Source organism: Hibiscus syriacus, unplaced genomic scaffold (assembly GCF_006381635.1).
Source record: "Hibiscus syriacus cultivar Baekdansim isolate YM2019G1 unplaced genomic scaffold, ASM638163v2 tig00110691_pilon, whole genome shotgun sequence".
NCBI classification, from domain to species: domain Eukaryota; kingdom Viridiplantae; phylum Streptophyta; class Magnoliopsida; order Malvales; family Malvaceae; genus Hibiscus; species Hibiscus syriacus.
Window position 1 is genome coordinate 886,220 of NW_024062826.1, and position 27,622 is coordinate 913,841.

General features: G+C 35.7%; 1 protein-coding gene and 1 pseudogene across 1 annotated transcript; both read right to left on the reverse strand.

Annotated features, from left to right (window-relative positions):
• Nucleotides 1-1,607: 1,607 nt before the first annotated feature.
• On the reverse strand, nt 1,608-2,826 carry LOC120138416 (UPF0301 protein ABAYE3454-like). Its single transcript, XM_039153884.1, has 2 exons — nt 2,666-2,826; nt 1,608-2,511 (listed from the first exon to the last, which is right to left on the reverse strand). Exons 1-2 carry the CDS (start codon nt 2,799-2,801, stop codon nt 1,760-1,762), a joined length of 888 nt encoding a protein of 295 aa, XP_039009815.1. The 5' UTR covers nt 2,802-2,826; the 3' UTR covers nt 1,608-1,759.
• Nucleotides 2,827-3,381: 555 nt separating this feature from the next.
• LOC120138419 lies at nt 3,382-6,792 on the reverse strand (annotated as a pseudogene).
• Nucleotides 6,793-27,622: the final 20,830 nt, after the last annotated feature.

Sequence of the window (27,622 nt, forward strand, 5' to 3'; positions counted from 1 at the left end):
GGGTGTTTTGTAATTTTTCGGCCACCGTAGATGGTGGCCGGCGGTGGTACCAGTGGCAAAAGACGGCGACCGGTTGTTGTCTGGTTTCTTCCGGCGAAGGAAACTATGAGAGAGGCGAGAGAGAGTTATAAAACTCTCTCTGCTTGAGAGTTTGGGACTTAAATAGCCCTCCCCAAACGACGCCATTTTGGGGAGGGATTTTTCTGTAATTAACTAAAGGTTAAACCCTTTCCGCAGTCATCCTAACTTGTAATCTTTACATTTTAGTCATTAAATCAATTTATAATCCTTTTAATTCGATTCTTTAATTTTAATTTTATTTATTTTAGTCTTTTCTATTAAATAATATATTTAGGATATATACGTATTTAGTCCTTTAGTTTTAATAAATAATATTTTAATCCCGAGTATATATTTTTAATTTATTTTAATCTGATATTCGAATTTTTTATAATTTTATTTTAGTCACCAAATTAATAAATAAGGAAAATAGCATGTTTAATCCCTATAATTTTAAATAATTAATTATGAATTAGGTATTTAATTTTATTAGATTATAATTTAGTCTCTAAGTTTAATATTTTCATTTATTTTACGAGCTTTATTATTTTTTATTTTTTCATACCATGTTTTAATTGTATTTTAAACATTATTTAATCATATGTTACTTTTATATATTTATGTTCATATATATTTAATTATCATTACTATTACTATTATTCTTTATTAATTATGTCAATATATATAGTCTTATAAATATATATAATATTTATTTATTTATTCTATTTTCCTATTTATAAATTTAATTTTATAAATTACTTTTAAGAAAAATAATCATGTTTTGATATTTATTTATTTTTAATATCAAAGAAAAGAGCTGTCTTAAAGCACCTAGAAGCCTTTTTCTGATATTTATAAATAAGTAAATATCTTATTTATGTATATTAATATATTTTCTTAAAATTATTTGAAATAGTAGAATTATGAATTAAATATATCTTTGAATTTTTAAATTTCTAATAATAGAGACAATTTATAATTAAAAAGTACCAATTTTGGGCGTTGTAGGGGTGCTAATCCTTCTCTAAACGTAACCGACCACGAATCCCTTTTTATTATTAAAAAGAACGAATTTTTGGTTATAAACGCAGATCAGTTCATCTTTTAACTGATGTTTTCTTAAAACTCTTTTAAAAGATAATTTTTAGGTATTCGACCTACCTAACCCAAAAGGCCGATGGCGACTCCCAAATTATTTTAAAAAAACCATTTATTCACATTACTTTTCCTGCCAAATAAATATTTCGTGCCCGAACGAAAACCGGTTACGACAAGTTTCATTTGATCTCGTCTCAAAGACTGCTCTCCATGGCCTTACCGCTGCTTAAAACTGGTAAGCTTTGCAGAAATATAATAGAATGACTTTGTTGGAAACAATAACTTGGTTTTGAATCAGTTTCTTTTGGATGAATAAATTACATGCAACACTTAACATTTAGTATCACTGAAAGTTGTTTCCCTTTGTTCTAGTTCTGATTTAAAAGCAAATGTTTTCTGTTGTCTCTAACTCGAATTCTTCAATGCTAACTGAAAATTAGAATGCCATATGATGGAACTTGGCCTATTCATGAGCATGGCTTCAAATATTTGTAGATTTTAAAGTTACATTTTATGAATTCGGATTCAAATAGTATTTTAATTTACATCGGATCGATTATTCGGGTTGGTTTTCCTAAAATCGATCCGACATGATGCCCCTTTACCAAACCTTTCTAGGGCCCAACAGCCCAATAATTTCATCCCAAAGCCCAACACTTCCAAGGTCAATTACATTAGGACTACAGGCTGCAATTGTCCAATAACCAGCCCTAATCTCTTCATTCAACTGCTCTTTCTCCCACCCACAATACCCATCAAAGAACCTCAACTCCCCTGCCCCTATCACATTTCTCTTCACCATCTCAGCCGCACACCCCACGCTCTCTTTTGTCCCATAATACAGCCCTTCCATCACTTCTTCGAAAACTCCGCTCTTCCCCGTGCCATTATCATCCTTTCTCGGACTCACCAAAAACAACCCCTCTTCCAACGGCCCACCGAAAAACAACTGCCTGTCCGAAAATGTTCCCCCATTGTCCATGATCGGTGATCTCATTTCCTTGATGGACATGAGGGATGGTCGATTCAGGATGATCCCGGATGGGCCTATGGGCCCTGTTGACAAGAGTAGGATCACTGTTCGTTCGAAAATATGGACTCCGTCGAGCTTCTCGGTCGCAATGAGTAGACAGCCCTTTTCGGGCTCATGGATGGTGTGGACCCATTTGTCACTAACTGAAACTGATGGAGGATGATCGACAACTGTATCAGGATCCGTCCATGATGAAGAGTCCTCAGGCTTTGATGCTTTCTCTATAGCAACTAGTTTTGCTCTGAATGAGCGCCAATCAGAATCAAGGGTTGGTTTGTTGTTGTTGTCATCCATCGGTGAAGATGAACCAAGATGGCAGCCTATCATTGGCAAATTATTCCATAATTAGGCAAAACCACTTTTGCAACTAAACATGTTTAATAATTGAGACCCAAACACTTTTAAATATGATTATGAAAATACAGAATCGTGATAAACAATAATGCGGTCAAAACAAGGAGTATAAGAACTTACATGTTATAGAAGATGGGAAAGTAAGTTTCCTAGAGTGGGAGTTTTTCCTAGGGAAGATGAGAGATGTAGGCTTGATTGAGGGCACAATCTCAAGGCTTTTAGTGAAGGAATTTGATGAGAGAAAGCAAGCTTCCATGTTTCTGCAACTTGTTTGCAGAGTTAGATCCTAAAGGATAAGAGAGCACATACTATGCAATTTATGTTGGAAAGAGACTGAATTTGAACCACAAGCTGATTTCATTCCCATCCTAATCAATCCAAGTTGGGGAGGTGCTTTTTTATCAGAGTTATGGGATAGTGGATATGACTTCACACATGGCACAAGTAGGGGACATTTGATCACTAGAACGTGGACCACTCATTTGTGGGTGTTCCCTTCTCTTTTCAGAGGACGTGTGATGTTCTGAGCCAGTTATTCAGACACTTTTTGATGATGTTTGAAGCTGCTTATGTGTTTTGATGGAGATGAAAAGATGAGAGATCGTGAGAGACTAGGAGGGATGTGTTATCTTCTCAGATAGGGATACACTTTCTTGTTCACAATTCATTCCAACAATTATATTATATAAATAAGAATAAAATACACACGAAGTCATTCAACTTTAGATGTTGAATTGTTCATCACTTATTACAAATATTATAAAATTATATCATCAAATAAATCTCAGCTGAATGCTTTTCGGAAAAACATCTCAACCTGATCAAATCTCATGTTAAACAAAAATACAACCTCATCACCATTGACATATAAACAGGAACATGAGTTTCCTGGAGGATCAAATCCATCGATAAAATAGTCTTGAATCCTGTTTTTCTTGAAGCATCCACGTCTCATGTATATCCAACGCATGAATCCCATCAAAATAAGATCAAACAATGCATAACTCAGCTCCAGTAGCAGCAGCAAACAACCCCTGCCATTGTCCTTTCTGTCCTTTGCTTACTCGTTTTCCATACCCTGTTATTTGGTCCGGTTGTTTTACTACACTCTTATTTGCTCCTCCTTCAGCCTTAAAACTGCTGGTCCCCGGCCATTGTTTCCGGAATCCCGCTTTGAGCAAAGAATGGTTTTCATTCTCCGCCACCACCTTTTGTGGTTTTGACAGCAGTAAACTGCTTCTGACTGTGTTGTGACTTCTGTTTCTAGCTTCTGGAACGTCGTGATTATGTTTTCCCGCGTATGATGTTATGACAGCTTTGGGATCGGTCGACGCTCTCTCCACATGCTTCCTGACACTGAATCCAGCACTCGTGCATTTGTAATAGCTCCTGTGGGAATTAGCTTAGATGCATCAGAAATAATCCAAAAGTCGCAGTATAAATATGAACAAATAAATGGATTAAGCAACAAACACACATGTATCTGCAACAAGATAATAGCATTGCTAATTTGCTACTAATCTGCAAGTTTATCAAATCAAATATTAGATCAACAGTATTTAACTAGAGAAACAGCGAGACAAATATGACACCGCTGCTTCTACGGTATGAGATCGTTTTAAAATTTGGATTAGCCCGACTTCGGTGGTTCAAATCCAAAACAATAGTCTAGCAAATTGATGGATGATTTGAACAGATAAGAATACGTTATTTCTCCAATATGCACAAACCAAGCAAAATTAGAAATCTAGGCAGCCCAGTCAAGCAGAAAATTGAATCAATATCTACTAATAGAAGACAATCAATGAAAGTTTTCTTTTATAAAAAAGTGCACTCAAGGTCTTTCTTCTAGTTACCAAGTCTATGTTACTCTGACTTGAACATGGGTGTGGAATACAAGTATGTGCCCAGCACATGCATGCTTAAAAGTTTTTGAAGTTCCCGTCTATGGAGCATTTACCCCATTACTCATGTTCAAATACGTGATAGATAAGAGTGTCAGATACAGGTACTCAAAGAAAAATAAAAAGTTAGGACCAACATAGATTAAGTCTAGACACAAAAAAGACCAGTCACATGATTAGAATCCTACTAGTGTAAGCATAGAATTTGTAAGCATAGAATTGAAATGCTCCAAGAAATTCAGATTATATATTATTCTTGAAGATCAATTCTAGATATATCACAGTCAATTTACTACTGTAAATCTCTCACAATTTGACACAACTTCCTAAACATCATTTGTAATCGACACGTTCGTATCTGAAACATAACTGGACTGTAACATACACACACATATATATATATAGTCCACTGCACCTTGGCCCTTTGACCACTTTCGGTCCATATTTGCACCACCTATAGCCATCATCTAATAGGTCAACTTCACTTCTTGTTTGCAAAATAATTTTCAGTTCTGTGACTGTCTTGTTTGACAACACCACCAAGGCTTCTTCTGCAGTATTCCTGAATTCAAAAGCGCAACACCCTCAAAATTTATGAAGATTTAAGAAATATGAATCTGTATGATCAAATTAGTTGAAACTTACTGTCTTCTCGAATTTGGCTCATTGTCATCTCTTTCTTCTCTACTCTCTTCATCACGTCCTTCCTCACTATCACTCAATCCAAGCAATTCCGCAGCTTGAGTAGATTCACCATTTTCCCCCAGTATTGAATGAGACGGCATAGTTTCACTTAACTTGTTCGAATTTGCATTTCCATCACTACCACCCTTTGCTTGGTTATTTGGCTGAGGCATATCATGATTGTGTGCACCTTTGTATATAATTTGGTTATATGGCCATCAGTAAATCGCTCAATCTTCTTTTTGACGGGGCAATTTGAATAAGTACACTTATAGTAGCTTCGAGGATATTCACATCCTTTAATAGGCTTATGCCCGTACTTACGCCAGTTGTAGCCATCTTCGGCAGGCTTATCCACCACAATGGAGAGTTGGTTTTTCCTATCAGATTGCAAAGCTTCCGAGTATTCCACTAGAGAACTTTGAGGTTCTGAAGCTGAATGAGGCATCAACTGTGAAGCTTCTTCCGGAGTGAAGGATGGATGACGGATCAATGACTCTGGAGGAGCTGATACCGACAATGTTTGATACTCAGTTTGTGGACAAACTTGGGATTTTGCTAGGGAAGCTTGAGCTGTGACCTGTGCCAATGCTTGGTGGTGGGATATTCCGAAAGAACTCTGCAAAAATCATGGAACAAAAGTTCGATCAGCATTATCAGAATAAGAGAACAATACTTCCGACATAAGAATACACGTGAGTGACCAAAAAAAATCCTGGTTACTCTTGTTCCACCAGCAACAAGTTTCAATGTATCAAATCTAAGATTCAAAACTAACTCAAACTTAGAAAAATGGAAAATACCAATCCGATACATACACAAATGCAACACATTCAACCGAGTCCGAGTAAGTTAGGGATCCCTCCCACAGTGAACAAAGACAAAATGATGTTATCATTCAGTTTTTGCTTGGTATGAAGATGAAAACAAGGAAAGATGAAAAATTTGTTTATCAAATGGTTAATATTCATAAGCACTTTCTTACTTTGAATCTTAACCGTTTGCTTAACAAATTTTCGATCCTGCCTCATTTCCATCCTTCCCCTTAGAGGCCAAGAGCTATTAAGTGAGCAATCTGGATAAACTAAACCGAAATCCAAGAGACTATAATCACCCAAATCATTTGCCTTAACAAAAAAGATATTTTTGTTCCTTGAAAAGCAAGAACGAAGTAGACCCGTAATTAAACAGAGATTGTGAGTTAACTCAAATTACCTGAGGAGAAAGACAAAAGAAGCTTGGAGAATTGAGCAAACCAGAAGGGCTTAGCCCAGGAGGCACAGTGAAGAAAGGAGAATCGAAATTCAAAGGTCTATTCTGCTTAAACCCAGTGTTTTTTTTTTCCACCTCCATCTTTAAAACCCACATCCATAAATGAACAATCCATTGAATTGTAAGCTAGTCTAGCTCCAGGAGAAGCCATTGCTGAAGCTAAAAGCTGAGAAAAAGGTCGGTCTGCTGAGTCGAGGTCCGGGAAAAAAGATGAAACCAGTGTCATAGGGCCTGGACTCAGCCCTGAACCACTTGAAAATAAGCCGTCCATGGCTGGTTTCGGCGGTAGAGTTATATATGGACGTGTTGGAGCTGAAAGCTTTGATCTTGTTCCTTTCTCTGCCATTTTCCCCTTTTTTCTCTGTTTGTTTTTCCTCTTGGTTTTAGTTTATACTATGATTAAACAATTGGGACATTGAAGGAAGACATAATAAGGTCATGCTGCCATGTCATGAAGCAATTTTAAGTTTTTTTAGACAGAGATTTAAGTAAGTTCACAATCTAATATTTTATAAATCTATATATGAATTTTTTTGTTATTGAAGAAATATAAATTTTGACATATCTGGGAAAAGCTTATCGATTATGCAAAATGGAGAAAGGCGAGACCAGAATTAATACTCTTTCAAATTTATTAAGTATTTATAATGATAAAAGAGAATATCATTTTTTTTATGAATATCTTTTCGAGCAGTTGAGTATATAAAATATATGTATATTGTTAATTAAATAATAAAATTCTAGACATATATTATTTTATAATCATCTTAGACTATTAAAAAAAAGAATTCACACTCTTTTACATGAATTAAGTGATTTTGGACAATGATATACTATATAACTTTTTAGATGGGACCTAGATATTTTTAATCTTTTTCCTTTTGATTTTTTAAATTTGAGGATGAATCCTTTTGAGGAATGAGGAAATGATACATGCACCAAGACTCATGATCGTGATGAATTGATTCTCACATTAAATCCAATCACAAGACTAAAGTCACGACAATTCTAAGTTCATCTATACAAGACTAAGAAATGATCATTATTTCCTGAAAATCATGAATTTAAACATGACATTGAGAGTGTATTTAAATGTTTATTATTAAATAATTTAAAATTTTATAAACAAATATTATCTTATAATTATATTATGCTAATAAAAAAATCATAATATTTTGTATGAATAAAATGGACGTGATTGCAATCAAATGTGGGCCTCCACTTGGAGGATTGAACACCTACTTTTTTAACAAAACAAGGTTGAGTAGTGTCAACTTGCTATTCTAATTAAATAAGAGAGAGAAACAAATTTATATGTAATACCCTAATTTAGGGTCAGTTTATAGATTTTTGAAATTATAGGCAATTTTAGAAAATTGTAAGAAATTCGAGGACTAAAATGCTTGATTTTGAAATACGATGGTTATTGTGCAACTTGATGATAATTGAGGGGCCCAACCCTGAATTAACCTATTTTTATTTGGTTAGTTTAAAACCCGGTTAATTCCCCTAGTCCGTCATTCAGATAGAGCCAAATCCCTAAATTGGGAAAATCTCCAATTTACGAAATCTCCCCGTCGGCCCTCCACTATCTCTCAGGCTTCGATCAGCGGTGTCTTACATCGATCCCATCATCCGATCTGTCGCTGTCTGGCGATCAAAACCCTTTTGGTTTCAAATCCTGAACCATCATCGTTTATCGTCAATCGACGTTTGACCGAATCGGGGAGAAACTTTGCAACCGACGTGAATTCTCCACTTTCTAGTTTATTCTGCCGACGATGCAGAGCACCGCCACTACTATTGGCTTCTCCGTCATCGTGCGACCAAACCCCGGTAAGGATTGTTGCCCTTCCGTCGAGCCACCGTACACGTGTAGATGAATAAAGGAAGATCGACTAACCAACCCAAGGACGTCGCCGCTGTCACGCACCACCGTACGCACATGGGGCTCTTCCCCAACCAGGGTGTCTTCTAGAAACGGTCCAGGTGGACCGGACCGCCCTAAATCGGTCTGAACCGGGTCAAATTGACCGAGTCAACCCAGACTGAGTCAACTCGCCCGAGTCAACTCATCTAAGTCAACCCGTTAACTTTGACCGAAAAAGTTAAAATTTCCAAAAAGTCATATTTTATGTTTATAAAACATCCTGAGTCCGAATCCGAAGTCCGTTTTACCAAATTCGCACTTGGTAAGCTGCTTTTCAATGTTTTATCTTCTGAATCAAATTTGGTTTTTCGATTAAGTTCAGTTTCTGATGTATAATTGTTTGCTATGTATCCGAGGAATTATTGGACGTTGAATTAAAGTTTGAGGACGATCAAATGGAGTTTAAATGGTCGATCTATATGGCACGAAAACTGAGGTAATACTCTACTACCTTTTGTATGCTTTTCGGAACTCACTGCTAAATGGTAAATGCATGAATGGAAAAGATTGGTTCATTAGGTGTATTTAACTATCATTAGACTCAGACGAAAATTGGAATAAAGATAGAACACTATATAAGACTCTGACGGCTCGAAAAAAATTGGTAGATCAATCAGAAATAAATCTTAGTTCAATGATTTAATCAGTAAATTAATCAATCTCGGAAATCATAAATTTTGATTAATCTCGTTAAATGTTAAATGTTGGGAATATTTGGATAAGAAATTACCAAAAATATCACTATAAGGTAAAATTACGAAAATGCCCTTATACCGTAAAAGGACCAAGATTTCCCCTGGTGTTGAAAATAACCTCCAATGATCAAATAAACTATGTACCCTGAACTCTAAAGGAACTAGAATAATTTCAATCCTAATTTATTGAAAGTAATGTCACTGACAGAATTGTTTGGAATGACGTTAATACGCTTAAGATGAAAAAGGGACTTTGGATGGACTCGAACCGAATATTGTTTAAGTGATAAATTAGTTAAGACTCGTTTGAATTGCACAAAGAAATTGGATGATTGATAGGAAATAAATTAAGGTTAGGGATGAATAGACAAAGGAATTAATCTTCAAATCCTTAAACTTTGAATATTATTGTTAAATGTTTTGATGTCAAAAATGTTTGGAAAGAAAATTTCGAAAATACTCTTATGAATTAAAAAGAGAATGGAATTGATCTGAATAGTGGAATTAACCTGATAAATCGTTCTTGACCTGATAGAACTACAGATCTACCAACTAAACTCCTGACTTGTTTGGAAGATCTGTAAATCAGTTGGAAGGTTTGAAAATCGGTTCCTAATCCTCGAGATCAGTAATAACTAAAATAACCCTAAAACAACATCCTTGATCTAATAGACTACTTATTCACTTGATAAATACTCAGTTTGTTCAGAAACATCCTGTTTACCGATTTTAATTCTCGAGGTGATAAAAGATTTAGAATTTCTGATTTTGGAACAACCATCCGATGATTAAATTATGGGAATTGATATATATATATATATATATATATATATATATATGACTGAATCAAAGAAAATGATTGGAATACCTTGAACTCTAAGATGACTGAAGTAACCTCGTGTACAAAAATGACCCAAATACCTTCATGACCTAGAAATAAGTGAATGTTATTTGGACAATTCTGGAAACACTGAGAAAACCTAAGTATTGTATCGCCCTTAAAGGTTGTGGAGTAAGAAACAAGTACGTTGGTCTTCTTGGAGACTGATGCAATTCATAAATAAAACAAATATCATCGGAATATGTAAAGTTCCTTAAGATCCGTTCAACGATGGTTTTGAAGATGTTCAGTTCGAGTTGACCTGATATCATAATAAATTGACATGAATCATGAACGTCATGAATAATTGTTTCACCCTTATTAGATTAAGTTGCCAGGAATCCACTAGAAATTGTAATGTCTAAAATGCCCTTATTGGCCTGAATAATGAATCACTCTCAGTAAATATGAATCTAGAATTATTATGATGTAAATGTTCCTGAACACCTTCTTGATGCACCTGAATCATAAAAGGGTCCTAAAATATCAACTTTAAATATCTGATAGATCCGTTAGTAATCGATCTATTTTTATAGGACCTCGATCTTGAAATCCGATCAAATTATATAAGTTTCATATTTTCCATTCCTGATAACTACCAAGTGCCTCTGAAAATACTTGGATATTTTAGTGTGTTCCCCATATACTACATAACTGTTTTATATGTTTTGAAATACGTTTCACCAAAATTTATTGATTTACTGGCTTATGTACCATGGCTACATGGTATGTGCTCTCTGATTTTGGTTTTCACTAAAAAATATGATTATTCCTGATTTATAGAATCATGGAATTTACTGGTTTATGAACTATGGTTTTCTATTTTCACCGGTTACTACTTGAACTATTTTATTGGGATATTATCTGGGTAGGTTGGAGTATAGAGGTTCAGCTCTGATCAAGCTGGTAAATCCTTACAGACCTAAGGTGACCCTTGGGTAGGCTCTGAGGCCTCGAGAAACTTTCTTGGGTAGGCTCTCTGGCCCCAAGGCACTCCTTTGGGTTAATCATGAGACTACATATGGTGTACGGGTAGAGGGCAGTTATATAGTTTATTTCATTGTCAAGTTTACGAGAATTTACTAGATCACGATCCAGATATTACGGTTTACTGTTAAATCTGATTTCTACTGGATATTGTATGGGTAGGATTCTTGAGTATGGAGGTTCTGCTCTGATCAAGCTGGTAAATCCTTACGAACCTAAGGTGACCCTTGGGTAGGCTCTGAGGCCCCGAGAAACTTTCCTGGGTAGGCTCTTGGGCCCCAAGGCATTCCTTTAGGGTGGCCCCCTTTGTTGTGTGCTTAGGGTAAGTCCTTATGGATGCAATTCTGGGGAACTGCATGACGGTGTTTGGTTGGAGAGTTCTAATATGGTTTTAAAAATATGTTTTAAACTATTATTGTTTTTAAAAGATATGTATTTTTAACTGGGTTTGGTTGGAACACACTAGACATCCTATTCCAATCCCCTGAAAACATGGCACTCTGAATGTTTCCTATGAACTGAAATCTTCATGGCTTTTACTTGAAGAAATACCAGTGGAACTGCAGCTCATCCTGAAAACTTATAGACATCTGAATCAACAAGAAAATGTTATGGCTTTCCATCTATATACATGTTTTTCAACATCATCTAGTAGTTCTGTATTACCGAGGTTCCCAAAGCTTACTCTTTTACTCATCATTTCAGGTTAAAAGAATCAAATCAGTGCAACTATCGACTTCAGTAAAGGAGTTCCACTGACGTTGCTGCGGAGTACGGTGATGTGATTATGGGGCATGTAGGTGATATTCTGTTTTTGTATCAGAGTCTGGAACTTGTATTTTAAATATAAGTTATTTTATGATTTTACATATTTTAACAAAAAATTTTAAATTTTCTGGGATTTTTACGATGGGTCACTCCGGTTGCCCTAATGTGAAACTCGGATCGGATCGGGTCACCCGCATCAATCTTTGGGTGTTACAATATATATATATATATATATATATATAGTTCAACTTGTCTTATGTTTTAGGTGAAGTCAATTGCACGTCTCATACAAAGAAATATATACTATTACAATAACATATTATTTCAAAATTTTAAAATGTTATTTAAAGCATTTATTGTATTTAGATGATGGAAGATTGTATTTAATGTGTCCAAATATATACATAATATAAATATTGAATGATAAGCGTACTTTAGCTAAATAGGCAAAACAATGCTAAAAAAATGGAATGATGGGTTATTATTTAGAGTACTGGTGTTGTTCTTACATTGTAGAGCAAAGTCATTGTCAAATCTAGATGACTTAGGTGAAGCAGTCCTCCAATGTAGACAATTTCTTTTGTTTTTTTTTCTTCTTCAAAACCACTAATATCGTCTTATAATGTTGATGATTTGGAAAAGTCGTGTGTATCTAATAGCGACTAGGGGAATTATGCACATCTGGTGACAAATTTTCCTCTACTAGTAAAGTGCGATCGGCTTGAAAATAGTGCCAATGATCGAGATAACTTCTAGAGACAATCAATCATATTACAACTTTTCACCTACGAAATTAATTTTGATGTTATTTATATAAAATAACCAATCAGGTTTAGCCACTTGCATAAAAAAGAAATAATGTTGAGAGCGTTTAAAGTACACAAAGTATAGTTAAAATAAAATATTAAAAGTAATTAGTGACTAAAATAGATTTATCAAAAGTGATGACACATTTTAGCCGGGGATGATTTTGTTTTGGTTGATGATGACTTCATTTTGATTGGTGATGACATCATCATTTATGTGCACTAGTCATTTGTTACATCACTTTAGACACATATGATTTATAATGTTAGCAAAAAATATTGATCGTTAGTCAATTAAATAATTTTTATCTAACCATGAGATATTTTATCCTAAAATAAAACGTTGAGAGTCAAAATATTTAAAAAAAACATAAATCAAAGTGACTATTTTATCAAATAATAAAATTAAAAATTAACATTTCGTCTTTTTAGACCACTAATGTCATTTTAAAATGTTGATGCTTGGGGAAGTCGTGCGCATCTAGTTGACGACTCCCCCTCTCGATGCATTGTGATTAGCCTATAGACGATGTCAGTGATCCAGGCAACTATTAAGAACAACCAATTATATTGCAGCTTTTCACCTATTGAATTAATTTTTTTCTTAAATTAACCAATCACATTTCAGCTTCTCACATACCAAGTTAATATTTTAATAAAAACAATCAATGACATTCCATTTTCCATTAATTTTGATGTTGTTGTATGGATTATTAATTATTGTGTGAGGTGATGGAGCTCTTGTGTTTGAAATTTATCGTTAGATTAAATATAACAATGAAAAAATAGATAAAGTGACAAAGTGATTAAAAAGACTGTAGTTGTTTAAAATTAAAAGAAATGTAACGACACAAATTTATGAATCAAAGTATAAGAGTTGACCTGAAATAATCTTGGGCCATTTTGGAATCTTTTGCACTATTGAGGCAGGTTGTGCATCAATTGGTCAGAATTGGACCCGTTTGGGTTTAGAAAAAGAAGATTTTTATGAGAGTTTAATGGTAGAGGGATTAAAAGAGTAAATAACTAATTGACGATTTTGAAGGCTGATGTTGTACTGATTCTGGTGAGGCAATGGCTGATCTATGTGTATGTTAGGGTAGATATGTGTCCATCCTGAAATTTGCATTTCTTAATGTTCGTTATTGATGACATTTCACTCATTTTGGTAAGCATGGGTTCAAGAGAGGTGTTAATGGAGTTTAAGCCTTTGGTTACCTAGGGGAAGAATTTATAAATGTGTAAATTACACAAATGATCACTAATTTTTTAGTAAGATTTTATTTTTCATTGAAGTTTCAAAAGTAATAAATTGATCACTAACATAAGCGATTTATAACAAACTAGTCACTTGTTGTTAATAACCGTTATTGTAGTAACAAAATACTGATGTAGCGCGTTAGTTGACTCTTTTGGCATCATTTGAACATATTCATGGCTCAAACCTCACCTTTTCTCTTCCGTCTTTACTCTATCCATGACTCTCTTACTTGTCTCTCTAAAATCACTCTATGAAAGGTTTCACTCACTTCTTCCGTCTCTAAAACTCATGAAGATATGTTTCTCCCTTCACGTTTAAATAAGGATGCACTCTTCATGCTTCTCCCTTACTCCAATATAAAATTATTTTTAGAATCTAACCAAGCAGCCAACGCTATCATATCCCACCCATTCAACAGGTTTAGAAAACCCATCCACCATTGTCCCTCTCAAACCATAGAGCTTCACAATTGACTTCAACTACCATTTACTTTCTGCAGATGCCAGAAGAAACAATGGTGTTTTTATTAGATGGATATCAAATGTGACTTAGTCACAAGAGGAGTATGGTCACAAATATCAAAAGGGTTACCAAAATCCACCAGAATAAAGCTTGTTCATATTTTATAGTGTTGGTTGATAAGGACCTAAAGAAGAAATGATGGCATCAAGTCTTCCATTGTCCAGAGTATATGTATCTCTTCTCCTCTATGATAATATCCATATCAGTGCATTCCTTTGTGGGCATAATATATATATATATATATTGTGATTTAAACATCATTATACCAACCCTGGCATTAAAATAGAAATAAATATGTATAAAGAACTTCATAATTGCAGTTGTACATTTCATAACCAAGAGGAAGCTTACAAGATTGATGGCTTGAAAGAAAAAAAAAAACTACCAAAACAAAGGTTGTAGTAATGGCGGATGAGCTAAACCTCAACCATACCATAGCGCCAAAGCCCAATTTGATACCTTTGAAACTTCAATGGAGAAAATGAAAATTTATTCAAATATTAGTGACCCTTTGTGTAATTTTCCCTTATACTTTAATTTTAATTTACTCACTAGCCATTAAATTGATATCATAAATCAGTTTTTCTAATTGATATAATAGACATTGAGTCCTTAACAGTTATAAATTCTATCAATTTGGCCATGATACTAAATACTTTAATAACTTAACACTCTCGATTATAAATTGAATCAATTCAACCTTCCACATTTACAAATTTAACCCTCCACATTGATAAAGTCTATCATATTGGTCATGATCCTAAAAATTCAAAATCTCAAGTTTATACGTCATTCTTTCGTTTCATGTGGGATGAGATTGAAGCTCCCCAACTATGTGGGGAATGTCTGAAACTTATTTGTGAAGGTAACCATGACGACGTCATTTTGAACCCCTACAAAAGTTTAAATTTACACTAAAATGATATTGCTTTGGATCTCTATAGAAGTTATTTTCTTTTCTTATTTCTTTATTTCCTCCTTTATTTTTTTTTCTTCCTCTCATTTTTCTCCCTCTAATAGAATCAAACTAGATTTCAACCATTATTCTCCATGATCGAACATTGCACTATCCATCATTTTAGTCACTGTTGGTTCTCATTGCCGTTAGTTGAGTGCCAAAAATTTATACCAAATTCTTTATATCCTCCTGAATGTAAATTCAATGTCAGTTTAACTGAAAGTCATTGGATCTCTAACGTTGAATGTTTGGATCTCTGTCATAAACCATTAGATAAGGTCCAAATGGCGATATCTTACTCCTCGCCTTAAGAATGACCTATCTATCATTGGGATCTTAAAATGGATGCTCCAATCATCAAATATTCACCTAAGTAAAAGGTGAGCTTTTTTTTCATTTTTTCTTTCTCTAATTTTGTTTTTTGTTGTTGTTTTTCTATTGTTGTTGCAGATAGTTTTTTTTGTTTGTTTGTTGAGTGAGATGATTGAAAGTTTTGGGGATAGTGGTTGAGGATGATGTTTAGGGTATAGTTGTTGAGGTTTGAAAAGAATAAAGGTGAGTGCGACCATGGATGAATCACCGTTTAAATATTTTAAATTATCATATATTTTAGATTTTCTCTTTATATTTTCTATTGATAATTTATTTTCACCCCTCTAGAATTTTATAGGTACGCCTCCTAAAATTTTAGATGTTTACCCTTATCATAAAATCTTACGTTCGTCTCTAGCTATGGGTGTTCAAACTTCAATTTTTTTATTAATAGGTCGGTTAATTTTAGGTTCGATCGATTAACGATTAATGATTTTTCAAACTTCAATTATCGATTAAATCATTTCAAAATTAGTTAATTAATCAAATTAACCGATTAACCAAAATATTTAATATTTAAGTTGTTATATATTATTTTTATACTAAAATTTAAGGGTGTTCAAACTTCGGTTTAACTAGTTGAATTAACTGAAAATATATAATTTATATTATTTATAAATTTTGATTAATTTAAAAACTGACCGAACAAACATAACTTTGTTTAGTTTGACTAATTTGTTTTGAAAAAAAAATTTAGTTCGATTAACGATTAAAGAGAAAAAAATTTAATTAATGAATTTTGAGTAATTTGATTCAATCAGTTAACCGAACTGGATAATTGAACACTCCTGTTTTTAATTGTGGGCTCAATGTGATAAGATAGCACTTAAGCTATCAAAAAAAGGAAAAATGAGAGAAAGAGTTAAAACTCTTTGTAATCTTTATTAACAAGAATCTAACATCTCTTGTGTTAGAGACCAGCTATTTATACAAGAGAAATGTGAAGAAGGATGAGAAGTATTTGTGAATAACATACTAATAACAACCCATAACAACTTAACTTCTAGTAACTACAAGCTAACATAAACTATTCTAGAATTCACGCAATACATGCATACGTGTTCATAATCCTAACATTCATCCTACATCATCAACCTCTTAAGCATTTGCTTCAGCTTTGTCCAGTGAACTCTTTTACTTCAATATTCCCCCTGCTACTTCAACTTTGTAACTTTCCAGAAAAACCTCTTAGTTGTGTTACCAAAAGTTTTTATTTGTGCTTAAGAAATGAAGATCAAATGAGTGTCTTTGTCAAAATATATGCCACCTGCTCATAAGAAGGAACCTCATTAACTTGTAGTCAACCGTCGGTAACCATTTCTCGTACAAAAAATAAGTCAAGCTCAACATGCTTGAACTTAGAGTGCTGTACATGATTGGCACAGCACAAACTGCAAACGTGCTGGAATTATCACAACACAATGTAGCCTTACCATGTGAAACAACGCACAACTCCTGAAGCAATGACTCAATCCAAATGATATTAGCAGCTGCAGAAGAGACACTCATATACTCAGCTTTAGTCGTGGATCGAGCAACAACTTGTTGCTTGCACGAACTCCAGGAAATCAGATTGCCACCATAGAAAATGAAATAGCCAGATGTAGAACGCCTATCATCAGGATCAGATCCCCAGTCCGTATCTACAAAACCAGTCAGAGACATACGATAAGATGCTGCAAATCGTAAACCATAATCAGTCGTTCCTTGAAGATAACGTAAAATCCTCTTAACAGCCTGAAAATAACTATTGCGAGGTGATTGCATGAACTGACAGACTTTATTTACTACAAATAAAATTTCTGGCCGAGTAACTATTATGTACTAGATAGCTCCAACAATACTTCTGTATTGAGCTGCATCTTCAATGAGATCCCCAGTATTAGTCGACAACTTGCAATTGGAGATCATATGAGTAGGAAGACTATTTACATCACCAAACCCATGCTTATGCAGCAACTCACGAATATATTTTTGTTGAGTCAAAACAAAGTCACCATCATTATGACACACCTCCATACCAAGGAAAAAACTAAGAGAGCCAATATCCTTAAATGAAAACCGAGTATTCAATTTTTCAATAACACATTGAACCTCACAAGCATCACTTCCTGTCACAATGACATCATCAACATATACTAACATGTAAATAACACTGCTAGCAGATTTTCGAACAAACAGAGATGAATCAGATTTGGATATAACAAACCATTCAGAAACCATATATTCTCGAAGGCTCTCAAACCAGGCCCGAAAAGCCTGCTTTAAAACATAAATTGCTTTATGCAATTTACTAACTAGATCACTATCACCTTAAACAAAACCAGGAGGCTGAGTCATGTAAACCTCTTCCAACAATGTCCCATTTAAAAAGGCATTGTTAATATCTACTTGTCACAACAACCATCCTTTTGTCAAAGTAAGAGTAAGTATCTCTCGTACAATTACAGGTTTTACAACTAGACTGAAAACTTCATGAAACTCAATCCCGGTTGTTAAAGAAAGCCCTTTGCCACAAGACGAGCCTTGTACCGAGACACTGAACCATCATCATTGCGTTTCACCGTAAAAATCTACTTGCAATTAACAGGTACATGATTTTTAGGAAGAGAGATAAGAGACCAAGTCTTATTAGCAACCAAAGCATCATACTCTTCTTGAGTAGCTTTCTTCCAATGAGGAACCTTCATAGCTTTCTTAATAGATCGATGTTCATCATCAAAATATTCAACATGGAAGACACAAGGTTTCTTAATACCGTCTTTGGCCCTAGTAACCATAGGGTGTAAATTTTGAACCGAAACAACCCGTGATAGAGAAGAATGAACAAAAGTTTCAGGCCCTTCCTTTACATGAGATGGTATATCACTTGCACAAGAAGCAACTAGTTCACCAGATGCATGGGAAGTTACTTCACGTGCATGAAAAATCTCATCAAGAGAAGGTGGACTAGACAAAGGCTCATGTACAGATGTGCTACACGGATTACAAGAAACACCATGCTCCTCAACATCAGCAAAGATAGGAGAAGTAGACACATGCTCCTCAATAATAAGAGACTGTGCAAGACCTGCAGCAAGTGGACTACTTACATTTAAAGGAGCATACGTTATCCCTACATGAGAGACAAGAGAAAATACATATGTTGAAACACCATTGCCCGGAGAAAAAATAACTGAAACATTACACACCTCATAAGAAAAAACCCTTTCATAAAAAACAACGTGCCTTGAAATAATTACCCTGCCAGAATCATCGAGGCATTTATATCCCTTATGGGCAGTGTTATACCCAAAAAAAAACACACTTCTTTGACCTAAAATCCAACTTATGTCGATTAAACAAATGTAAGCAAGGATAACATGTACACATAAACACCCTGAGAAACGAATAATCTGGAGAGACACTATGTAGAGCTTCAAACGGAGACTTTACATGCTAAACAGGAGTGGGTAATCGATTAATAAGATAAACAGCAGAAACGAAAGCATAACTCTAAAATTTCTGAGATAAAGAAACCTGAGCTAACGTGGTCAATCCTGTTTCAATAATGTACCTATGTTTTCTTTCAGTCTTACCATTCTGCTCTGACGTACCAGAACACGAGAGACGATGTTGAACTCTATTTGCACAAAACCATTTTCGAAGTGATTGATACTCCCCACCACCATCAGTTTGAAGAACCTTGATTTTATATCCAAATTGAACTTCAATAAACTTTGCAAATTCAAGAAAACACTGAGCCACCTCAGATTTTCATTTCAAAAGATACATCTAAGTATAACAACTACAGACATCAACAAAAGAAACATAATACAAAAAACCATCAATAGAGAACACAGGAGCTGGCCCCCAAACATCAGAGACAACAAGCTGAAATGGTTCATTATATTCAGTCAATGATTTACAAAAGGGAAACTTATAAGATTTCCCTTGCATACAAGCAGAACATACACTCAATTCTTCAATTTTATTGAAAACAAGACTACATGATTCATAACAAGTCGAACTATATCAAGAAAGGGATGGCCAAGAAGCTGATGCCACAAGTTCAAAGAAGCAGGGGACTTCGAAACATTATTTACCGGAGAAGACGAGCCTTGAACCTTACAAGGCATCAACTGATAGAGACCATCATCCGTGAGCCTCCCGCGAAGTAGAACAACTTGAGTCCGAGCATCTTTTACAAGACATTCAGAAGGGTGAAATTCCATGAAGACACTGTTATCGCGAGTGAATTGGGAAACAGACAACAACTTTTCCTTTATGTTAGGTACATGCAACATATTTTGTAAAAGTAAAGGCTTCCTACTTGAGCTCAAAAAACCTTGATCAACATGTGTAATTGGAACACCATCACCATTACCCATGAGCAAGGAACTACCACCTGTATAAATAGTATCTTATTAAAACACATACATGTCATTCATCACATGATGTGTGGCACCAGTGTCAGGGTACCACAATGAGTCAGTAGGTGCGGGAGAGTTAGACCTCATGTTAGTTAGAACAGTGGAAATATAGGTTGCAGAACTAGGAGTCAAAAAGGAATGTGATGCACGATGAGAACCATAAGAAGCATTTGAAGTAAACCAAAGAGAGAAGCCAGGAAAAGAATAATATCCAGGAGCATACGAAAAAGGAAAGTAAACTGGAGTGGGAACAAAGTTCGAATGAGAAGGCATAGAAGTTATGTTGTGGGCATAAGGTTGTCCACCAGATTGTATGTGTATGGTAGAATTCACAGTACCAGAGGGTGATCGCTTGTAAATGTATATGCTAAGGCAAGTAATTCAATGCAAGTATACATAATCGAATCAAGTAATATAGGGTAAGTGAGTTATCGTCTCCTCAAGGATTGGTTTAGAAATTTATCTTCACCACAACTAGAACTAGTCATCACAAACTAAGTCCTACTAGTTTGTCAACTTAGAAAATAATATCAATAAAACAAGGAAATATTATAACGATTGAAGAAAAGTTTGGTCGAGGCAAAATAAATATGCAGAACACTGAAATAAACAAAATAAAGACAAGTGTTGATTTAACTATAATTCAAACAACCTCACATATTCAGACTTATCACATAGAATTTATGCTAAACTTTTGTATTGGCAGCAATTACTCTAAGTCTAGAATGAATTATTATGACTCACTTAGGCTGCCCGACAGGATTACTAAGTATTCTAGATGGTTGTTATGGCAATAATACTCAACGTTAACTACAACCCTTGGTTTGTCAGATTGTTGTTGTAGCAATACCTCTCAGCGTGAACTATAGGCGTTGTCTATCCTACTCTAGTGTCTATCCCTTTTAATCGATTGAAACCCGCTCCTTATCTCTAAGGTAGAAAAACTAGAACTTCACCATCCCGGATTTATTCCCTTGTTCACGTAGATATATCTTAATTCTCTCGAATCTAAGAATCACTATTTACACAAAATGCGATCTCTCGATGCTCTTACATTGCCAATACATGTTTTACCAAAACCCCAGGTGATCTCTCGATGCTCTTATAGTGTCAAGGTAAAATATTCAAACAATGAACAAAACAGTCATGAGAAAAAACATAATTCATCATTCATAAAACAGAAAATAATTGTTTAGGAAACACAAAGTTTTACACCAAGTAAGACAGTCATGGTTCTATAAAAAAGTCATCCAAGTATCATCATTTAATACAACCCTAAATATATAAAGAGATTAAGAACAAAGGAAAAATGACTCCCAAAATCGGGGGCTCTGTCGTGACAATTCTGATCAGCACCGTGCCTGCCTTGCTGATCAGTCTCTCTCAAGACCTGATCACCGCTCTGCTACAATCTAGCTATGGAAGACACCAAGGAAGATTGGTTGGCAAACGGTGGGAAAGCACTGCAGTTGGTTGTTCATGCCTTAAGTAAAGCTCTTCTCTCTTCTTCTTTTTTTCTTTTGGCGGCTATGGCTGGTTATTTATAGAGAATAATCTCCTAGGGCTTCACATGATTTGGAGATTCCTTAAATAACCATTGTTATCTGCCCAGACTTAAAAAGGAAAGATGGTTGGTGGCTTGTCAGAATATTTAAGGCTTGCTTGCACGTGAAGTAGGTCATTCAGTTTGCGTGTGACATAGGTGGTTTCATCATACCCACTTCAGACTCTTCAGATAAACCTTGCCTCGGTGAGATAAATCTGCTTCTCACGTTCTTATATGTTCCCTTGGCCCTTAAATATTACGTTGTCACAAATGAAATGTTCTTTCTCTATAAGTTTCCTGTACATACACAATCTACACAAACTCTTTCTTCTCAGCAGTATCATGTAAGCCAAATAAATCTTGCCGAAGCAAAACTTATCCACCACAAGCAATTATAACCTAAATGCAACTAAATGCAACTAAAATGATATGCATACTTTGTTTAGACGAGCAATAACTTAAGTGAAAAGACTAGAAATTGAGTCTTTTTATGGAGTTATCACACCCCCAAACTTAAGTTGTTACTTGTCCTCAAGCAATGTACAATAGCTAAAAGAAAATTAAAATTGTCATGGCAAAGCAGTATTAAGAAAATCATATGGTTTTAGATTTCAGCCCTCAGTAAAAATAGTTGGTCTCAACATGTTCGACAGTCGTATCAGTCAAGTCCCTTCCCTAGTCAGGATTCATTGCTATTGTGTGTGCGTGATTATAACCAATCTATGCATAAAGGTAAGTAGAAAACTTAAAATAAGTACTTCTGGTTTGTCAAGGCATCAAATTATTTATCAGGCTTAGTTTATACTCATAGTTATTTATCAACTTTTTATTTTTTCGAGGAGTCAGCTCATCACACCTACCGTCCCACACTCTAGGTGAAAGGGAGCACACCTTCCACCCCCAAGCTAGTCGGGCAAAGTCATCATGTGACTACTTTCATTCACTCATATGCCTCGGCAACTCTTAATTTTTTATGGAGTTTTTCTATTTATGCCTTTGTATAAAGGAGTGTCCCTTTTATTTTTCAAGTTTTAAACACTAGGGAGTTTCACCTTACCCTTAAAATATTTTTGAAGTCTTGGCAAGCTTAAAGTTCTTTCCTAAAAATTTACTGATTACCTTAAGTAGTGACAACCTACAATCGTGTTTGTAAATTTCAGAGAATCAGGTCTAGGGTTGGTTCTATTCCTTAGACAGTCTTACAATAATTATGGCCTAGGCAATCAAATTAAGCGTTAATCATTGGGCATCCCTAATTCATTCCTAACAATAATCTTAACCTACTTATGTCATGAAAACTAAAATTTTCAACCAATTATCATCAATTTCTCTTTAACAAAGTATGGAAAAATATGACACAATACCTCCCCCAAACTTGAGGAATGCATTGTCCTCAATCCATGAGAACTAAAACTACATGATGCTATATGAATATGCGAAAAAAATTTAAAAAACTAGAATAGAAACTTACTATGGTGGGGTGGCTTTACTGGACGCCCTCGTTCGGTGTCATTTGGGAGGAGAATGACTCTCTGATCCCGATTCTACTGTTGCTATCGTCGAGGGAGATTGCTGAAGTATACGACCTGTCGTTTGCTTGATGCGCTTCTTGCTGGTCGAGGCTCGTGCTAGAGTTGGTTGCTCAACAGTAGGAGTTGGTTGTGCAGGAACTGGTGCTAGACTTTGAGCTGTTTCTGGGACTGGCATTGCTTGACTGACCAGGGACTGAATGGGACCACGCTCGGGTTACTTCGGGGTTGGGGTGAAATCTTCATCGGAGAAAAAATTGGGAAACAATAGATTACCCCAATTTCTTTTTACGCACTCATGGATTTGCTCGAATATGAGTTCTCCAACATTGATCTTCATCCCATATATTATTGAGTGCAAGAGCATCAAAATTTTCACGAGCACAGTTATGTTGTGAGATCTTGGCATAAGCCTGTCATTAAGAAAATGGTTCCACAACTTCACGATTGGTTTAACGGCTTGGTGATCGACTCTCTTCCTCATTGGGGCATTCCCTTCAAACTTGGCCCACCCGAAGCATAAATCTTTTAGAACTCTGTTGTATGTTTCTTGATCTGCATCGGCCACAAATTTCTTATGTTGCTCATCTACTTTCCCCAACTTGAAGTATTTGTTGAGTGCTAAAGGGGAAAATCGAAGGAGCTTCCCTCGGACATATACCGTGTGGTTGGATGGGTCTTCGAGATGGGCATAGAACTCTATCACCATCGCTAGTGCTACAACTTTGGGATGAAAAACAAACTTCTCCTATTTGTGCTTCTTTATCACATCTTTTACCTCCGGTCCAAACGACTCTTCATCCTCGGCTGGAAAGACAAACCCATCTTCCAAATACACTTGTTGCTTTTGGAGGATTTTGAAGCGTGCTTCATCTGTTTGGAAGCGCTCAAAGCTCGGTGTTGGGGCTTTCCTTGATCTGGCCATGGTACTTGGTTGTGTAGTGAAATTAGCGGGGGCCATGGGGAAGATTTTGTTGAAAAAAAGAAAAAGTTTCTTGCTTGGTAGAGAGAGAGAGTGATGCACGATGAAGAATAAGAAGGAGTTGGCGGTTTTTTTTGGAAAGTAATAGGTAGTTTCAGGGTAAATTGGTCCTTACACAAGGGGAAAAGATTTTGCATTGAATGGGAAATATATGATTTGACGTAAAGTGGGGGAAAAGATTGTTTTCATTCTTTAGTTCTGCCGCCTAAACCTTTTACCCTAGGGTTTCCTTTCTTTTAATGCATGCTCTATCTCCCCATGCTGCCACTTGTACTCTGTATGCCTACATTTAATAAAGAAAATAAGACAAAACTGATAATGAAAGCAGAAACTAACTTAATTTATTTATGTACAAAATTCAAATTTGCGTTGCTTTGGCAACGAATTTTGTTCAAGTAAGTATGGCAAACTCTTGGGCATCATGTGCCATCGATGCCAGTTTGTCGCACATGACTGGGGCTACTTTGTACTCCTTTAGCCTCTACCCGTTCACCTTAAACATGGAACCATCGTCTTGGTTCTGGATTTCTATTGCTCTATTGTCATGGACTTGATGTACGATGAACAGTCCTGACCATCGTGATTTTATATTTCATGAGAATAACTTAAGGCGTGAATTGTAGAGCAGTACTTGTTGTCCAAAATAAAAGTACCTCGGTAATATTTTTCTGTCATGCTATCGTTTTGTTTTTTCTTTGTATAGGCGGACATTTTCGTATGCGTGTGCTCTGAATTCATCTATCTCATTCAGTTCCAATAGTCTTCTTTCTCCAGTAAGCTGGGCATCTATGTTTAAATATTTAATGGCCCAGTAGGCTTTATGTTCAAGTTCAACAGGCAGATGACATTCTTTTCTGTAGAACAATTTGAACGGGACATTCCCAGCGGTGTCTTGAACGATGTACGATAAGCCCATACTGCTTTATCTAGCTTTGGCGACCAGTCCTTGCAACTTGGGTTGACTACCTTCTGTTTAATTTCCCGGTTAGACACTTCAGCTTGTCCATTAGTCTGAGGGTGGTACGCCATAGTGATCCTATGTTGTACTCCATATCGTTTCAGTGCCTTGGCAATCAATTTGTTCCAAAATGTGTACCTTTATCGCTAATGATAGCTCGTGGTGTTCCAAAGCGTGTCAATATATTTTGTGCAAAAATTTGAACATCGTCTTAGAATCACGTTTAGGTGGTGTGATGGCTTCAACTCATTTGGATACATAATCCACTGCCAATAGAATGTACAAATCTCCAAATGATGCCATGAAGTCTATTCCCCATACGTCGTAAAGTTCAATCTCCAAAATGTTTTATCATGGCATCTCATGTCGTTTTGATATGTTTCCTAGTCGTTGGCATCTATCACATGACTTATAGAATTCACGTGCATCTTTAAACAGGATTGGCCAATAGAATCTGGACTGAAGCACTTTCGTCGTTGTTATCATTCCACCAAAATGCTCTCCATACGGTGACGAGTGACATTGATGTAGAATATCTTTCTGCTCTTCTTCTGGAACACATCTATGGAGTATTTGGTCTCCACATTACTTGAATAGAAACGGTTCATCCCAGTAGTAATGTCGCACATCATGTCGAAACTTCTTTCGGTCCTGGCTAGATAAATCAGTATGAAAAATACCACTAACAAGAAAGTTAATTATGTTAGCATACCACGGCGCAGCCGTGACAAATAATATTTTCTCATCAGGGAAATCCTCTTGAATTTTTGTTATGTCAGGACAATCAGATTTGTTATCTAGCCTAGAAAAATGGCCTGGCACTTGATTTTCTGTACCCTTTCTATCCTTGATCTCTAAAACAAACTCTTGTAGTAATAATATCCATCGAATTAGCCTAGGCTTTGCATCTTTTTTATTGATCAAATATTTAATGGCAGAATGATATGTATGCACAATTACCTTAGTGCCTATTAGATATGGCCTAAACTTATCGAATGCAAATACTACTGCTAAACGTTCTTTTTCAGTGGTGGTATAGTTTACTTGTGCATCATTAAAAGTACGGCTCGCATAGTAGATAACATGAAAGATTTTACTTTTTCGTTGCCCTAGCAGCACTCCGACTACATAATCACTAGCATCGGACATGAGTTCAAAAGGTTCGTTCCAGTCCAGTGGGATAACAATTGGTGCTGTCGAAAACTTCTTCTTCAAATATGTGAAGGCATGCAAACAATCATTAGTAAATTCAAATGGATGATTTTGTTGAAGCAAAAGACACAAGGGTTTAGAGATTTGAGAAAAATCTTTTATGAACCGCCTGTAGAAGCCTGCATGTCCAAAGAAATTGCGTACACCTCTCACGTTTGTGGGTGGGGAAAGGTTTGCAATTACTTCCACCTTGGCTTTATCGACTTTAATGCCTCAACATGAAATTTTATGGTGCATTTCTCCCAATTCAATACTAGGTTGGCCTCTTCACATCATTTCAGTACCTTGGATAAATTGCCGAGACATCGGTCAAAATCATCACCTGAGACGGAGAAGTCATCCATAAATATTTCCATGCATTCTTCCACCATATCTGAAAAGATTTCCATCATGCATCTTTGGAAGGTAGCTGGAGCATTACACAGCCCAAACGACATTCGCCTAAATACATAGATACCATATGGGCATGTGAAAGTAGTTTTCTCTTGATCCTCCGGTGCTATGGCTATTTGATTATATCCTGAGTATCCATCGACAAAACAATAAAATGTTTTTCCCGCTAACCTATCAAGCATTTGGTCGATAAAAGGAATGGGAAAATGGTCTTTCTTTGTGGCTTTATTAAGCTTCCTGTAATCCATGTATATGCACCAGCTCGTGACTGTTCTAGTGGTAAAGAGCTCGTCATGTTCTCTTTCAACCACAGTCACACCACCCTTCTTTGGCATACACTGTACCGGGAAGACCCATGAACTATCGGATATAGGATAAATCACTCCCTCATCTAGCCATTTATAATTTCCTTCATGACTACCTTCTTTATGATTGGATTGATTTTTCTTTGGGGTTCCACCGAAGTACTATGGATATCTTCTGGATTAATCTTATGCATGCATATGGTCAGACTAATTCCCTTCAAGTCTGTCATTGTTCATCCTAGAGCCTTTTTGTGCTGTGGCAAAACATTCAACAAACTATTCTCCTGTTCGGAGGTTAGATTGACAGAGATTATTACTGGTAAAGTTTCATCAACTCCTAGGTATGCATACTTTAAATGTGAGGGCAAAGTTTTAAGTTCCATTTTCGGTGCATATTGTAAAGATAACTCTGGAGAATTTACTTCATCATAATATAAGGGTTCAAATTTCATACCTGATTTATTATGAAGAAGCCTCGATTGATCTTTTTTCTTTCCTCTGTATCCTGCATTGGTGTCGTTTTCAGGGCACTTATTGTTCAGATTTCTGTTGTCAGGGCCACGATTCTCAGAATCGTCTTCTGGGCCATAATTATCTTGCTCATGTATCTCAGTTGTAGGGTCATGGTACAAAGTGTTGTATTCGTCGAGCCTTAGAGATTCACCGTGTCCAAGGATTGTCTTTTATTCTACTTTGTTAAT

Bases quoted from the DNA above. Each gene is read 5' to 3' on its own strand.
- LOC120138416 (XM_039153884.1), bottom strand. From the start codon at position 2,801: ATGGAAGCTTGCTTTCTCTCATCAAATTCCTTCACTAAAAGCCTTGAG. The intron at 2,512-2,665 runs GTAAGTTCTTAT...TGCCAATGATAG, and splicing joins TTTCCCATCTTCTATAACAT to GCTGCCATCTTGGTTCATCT.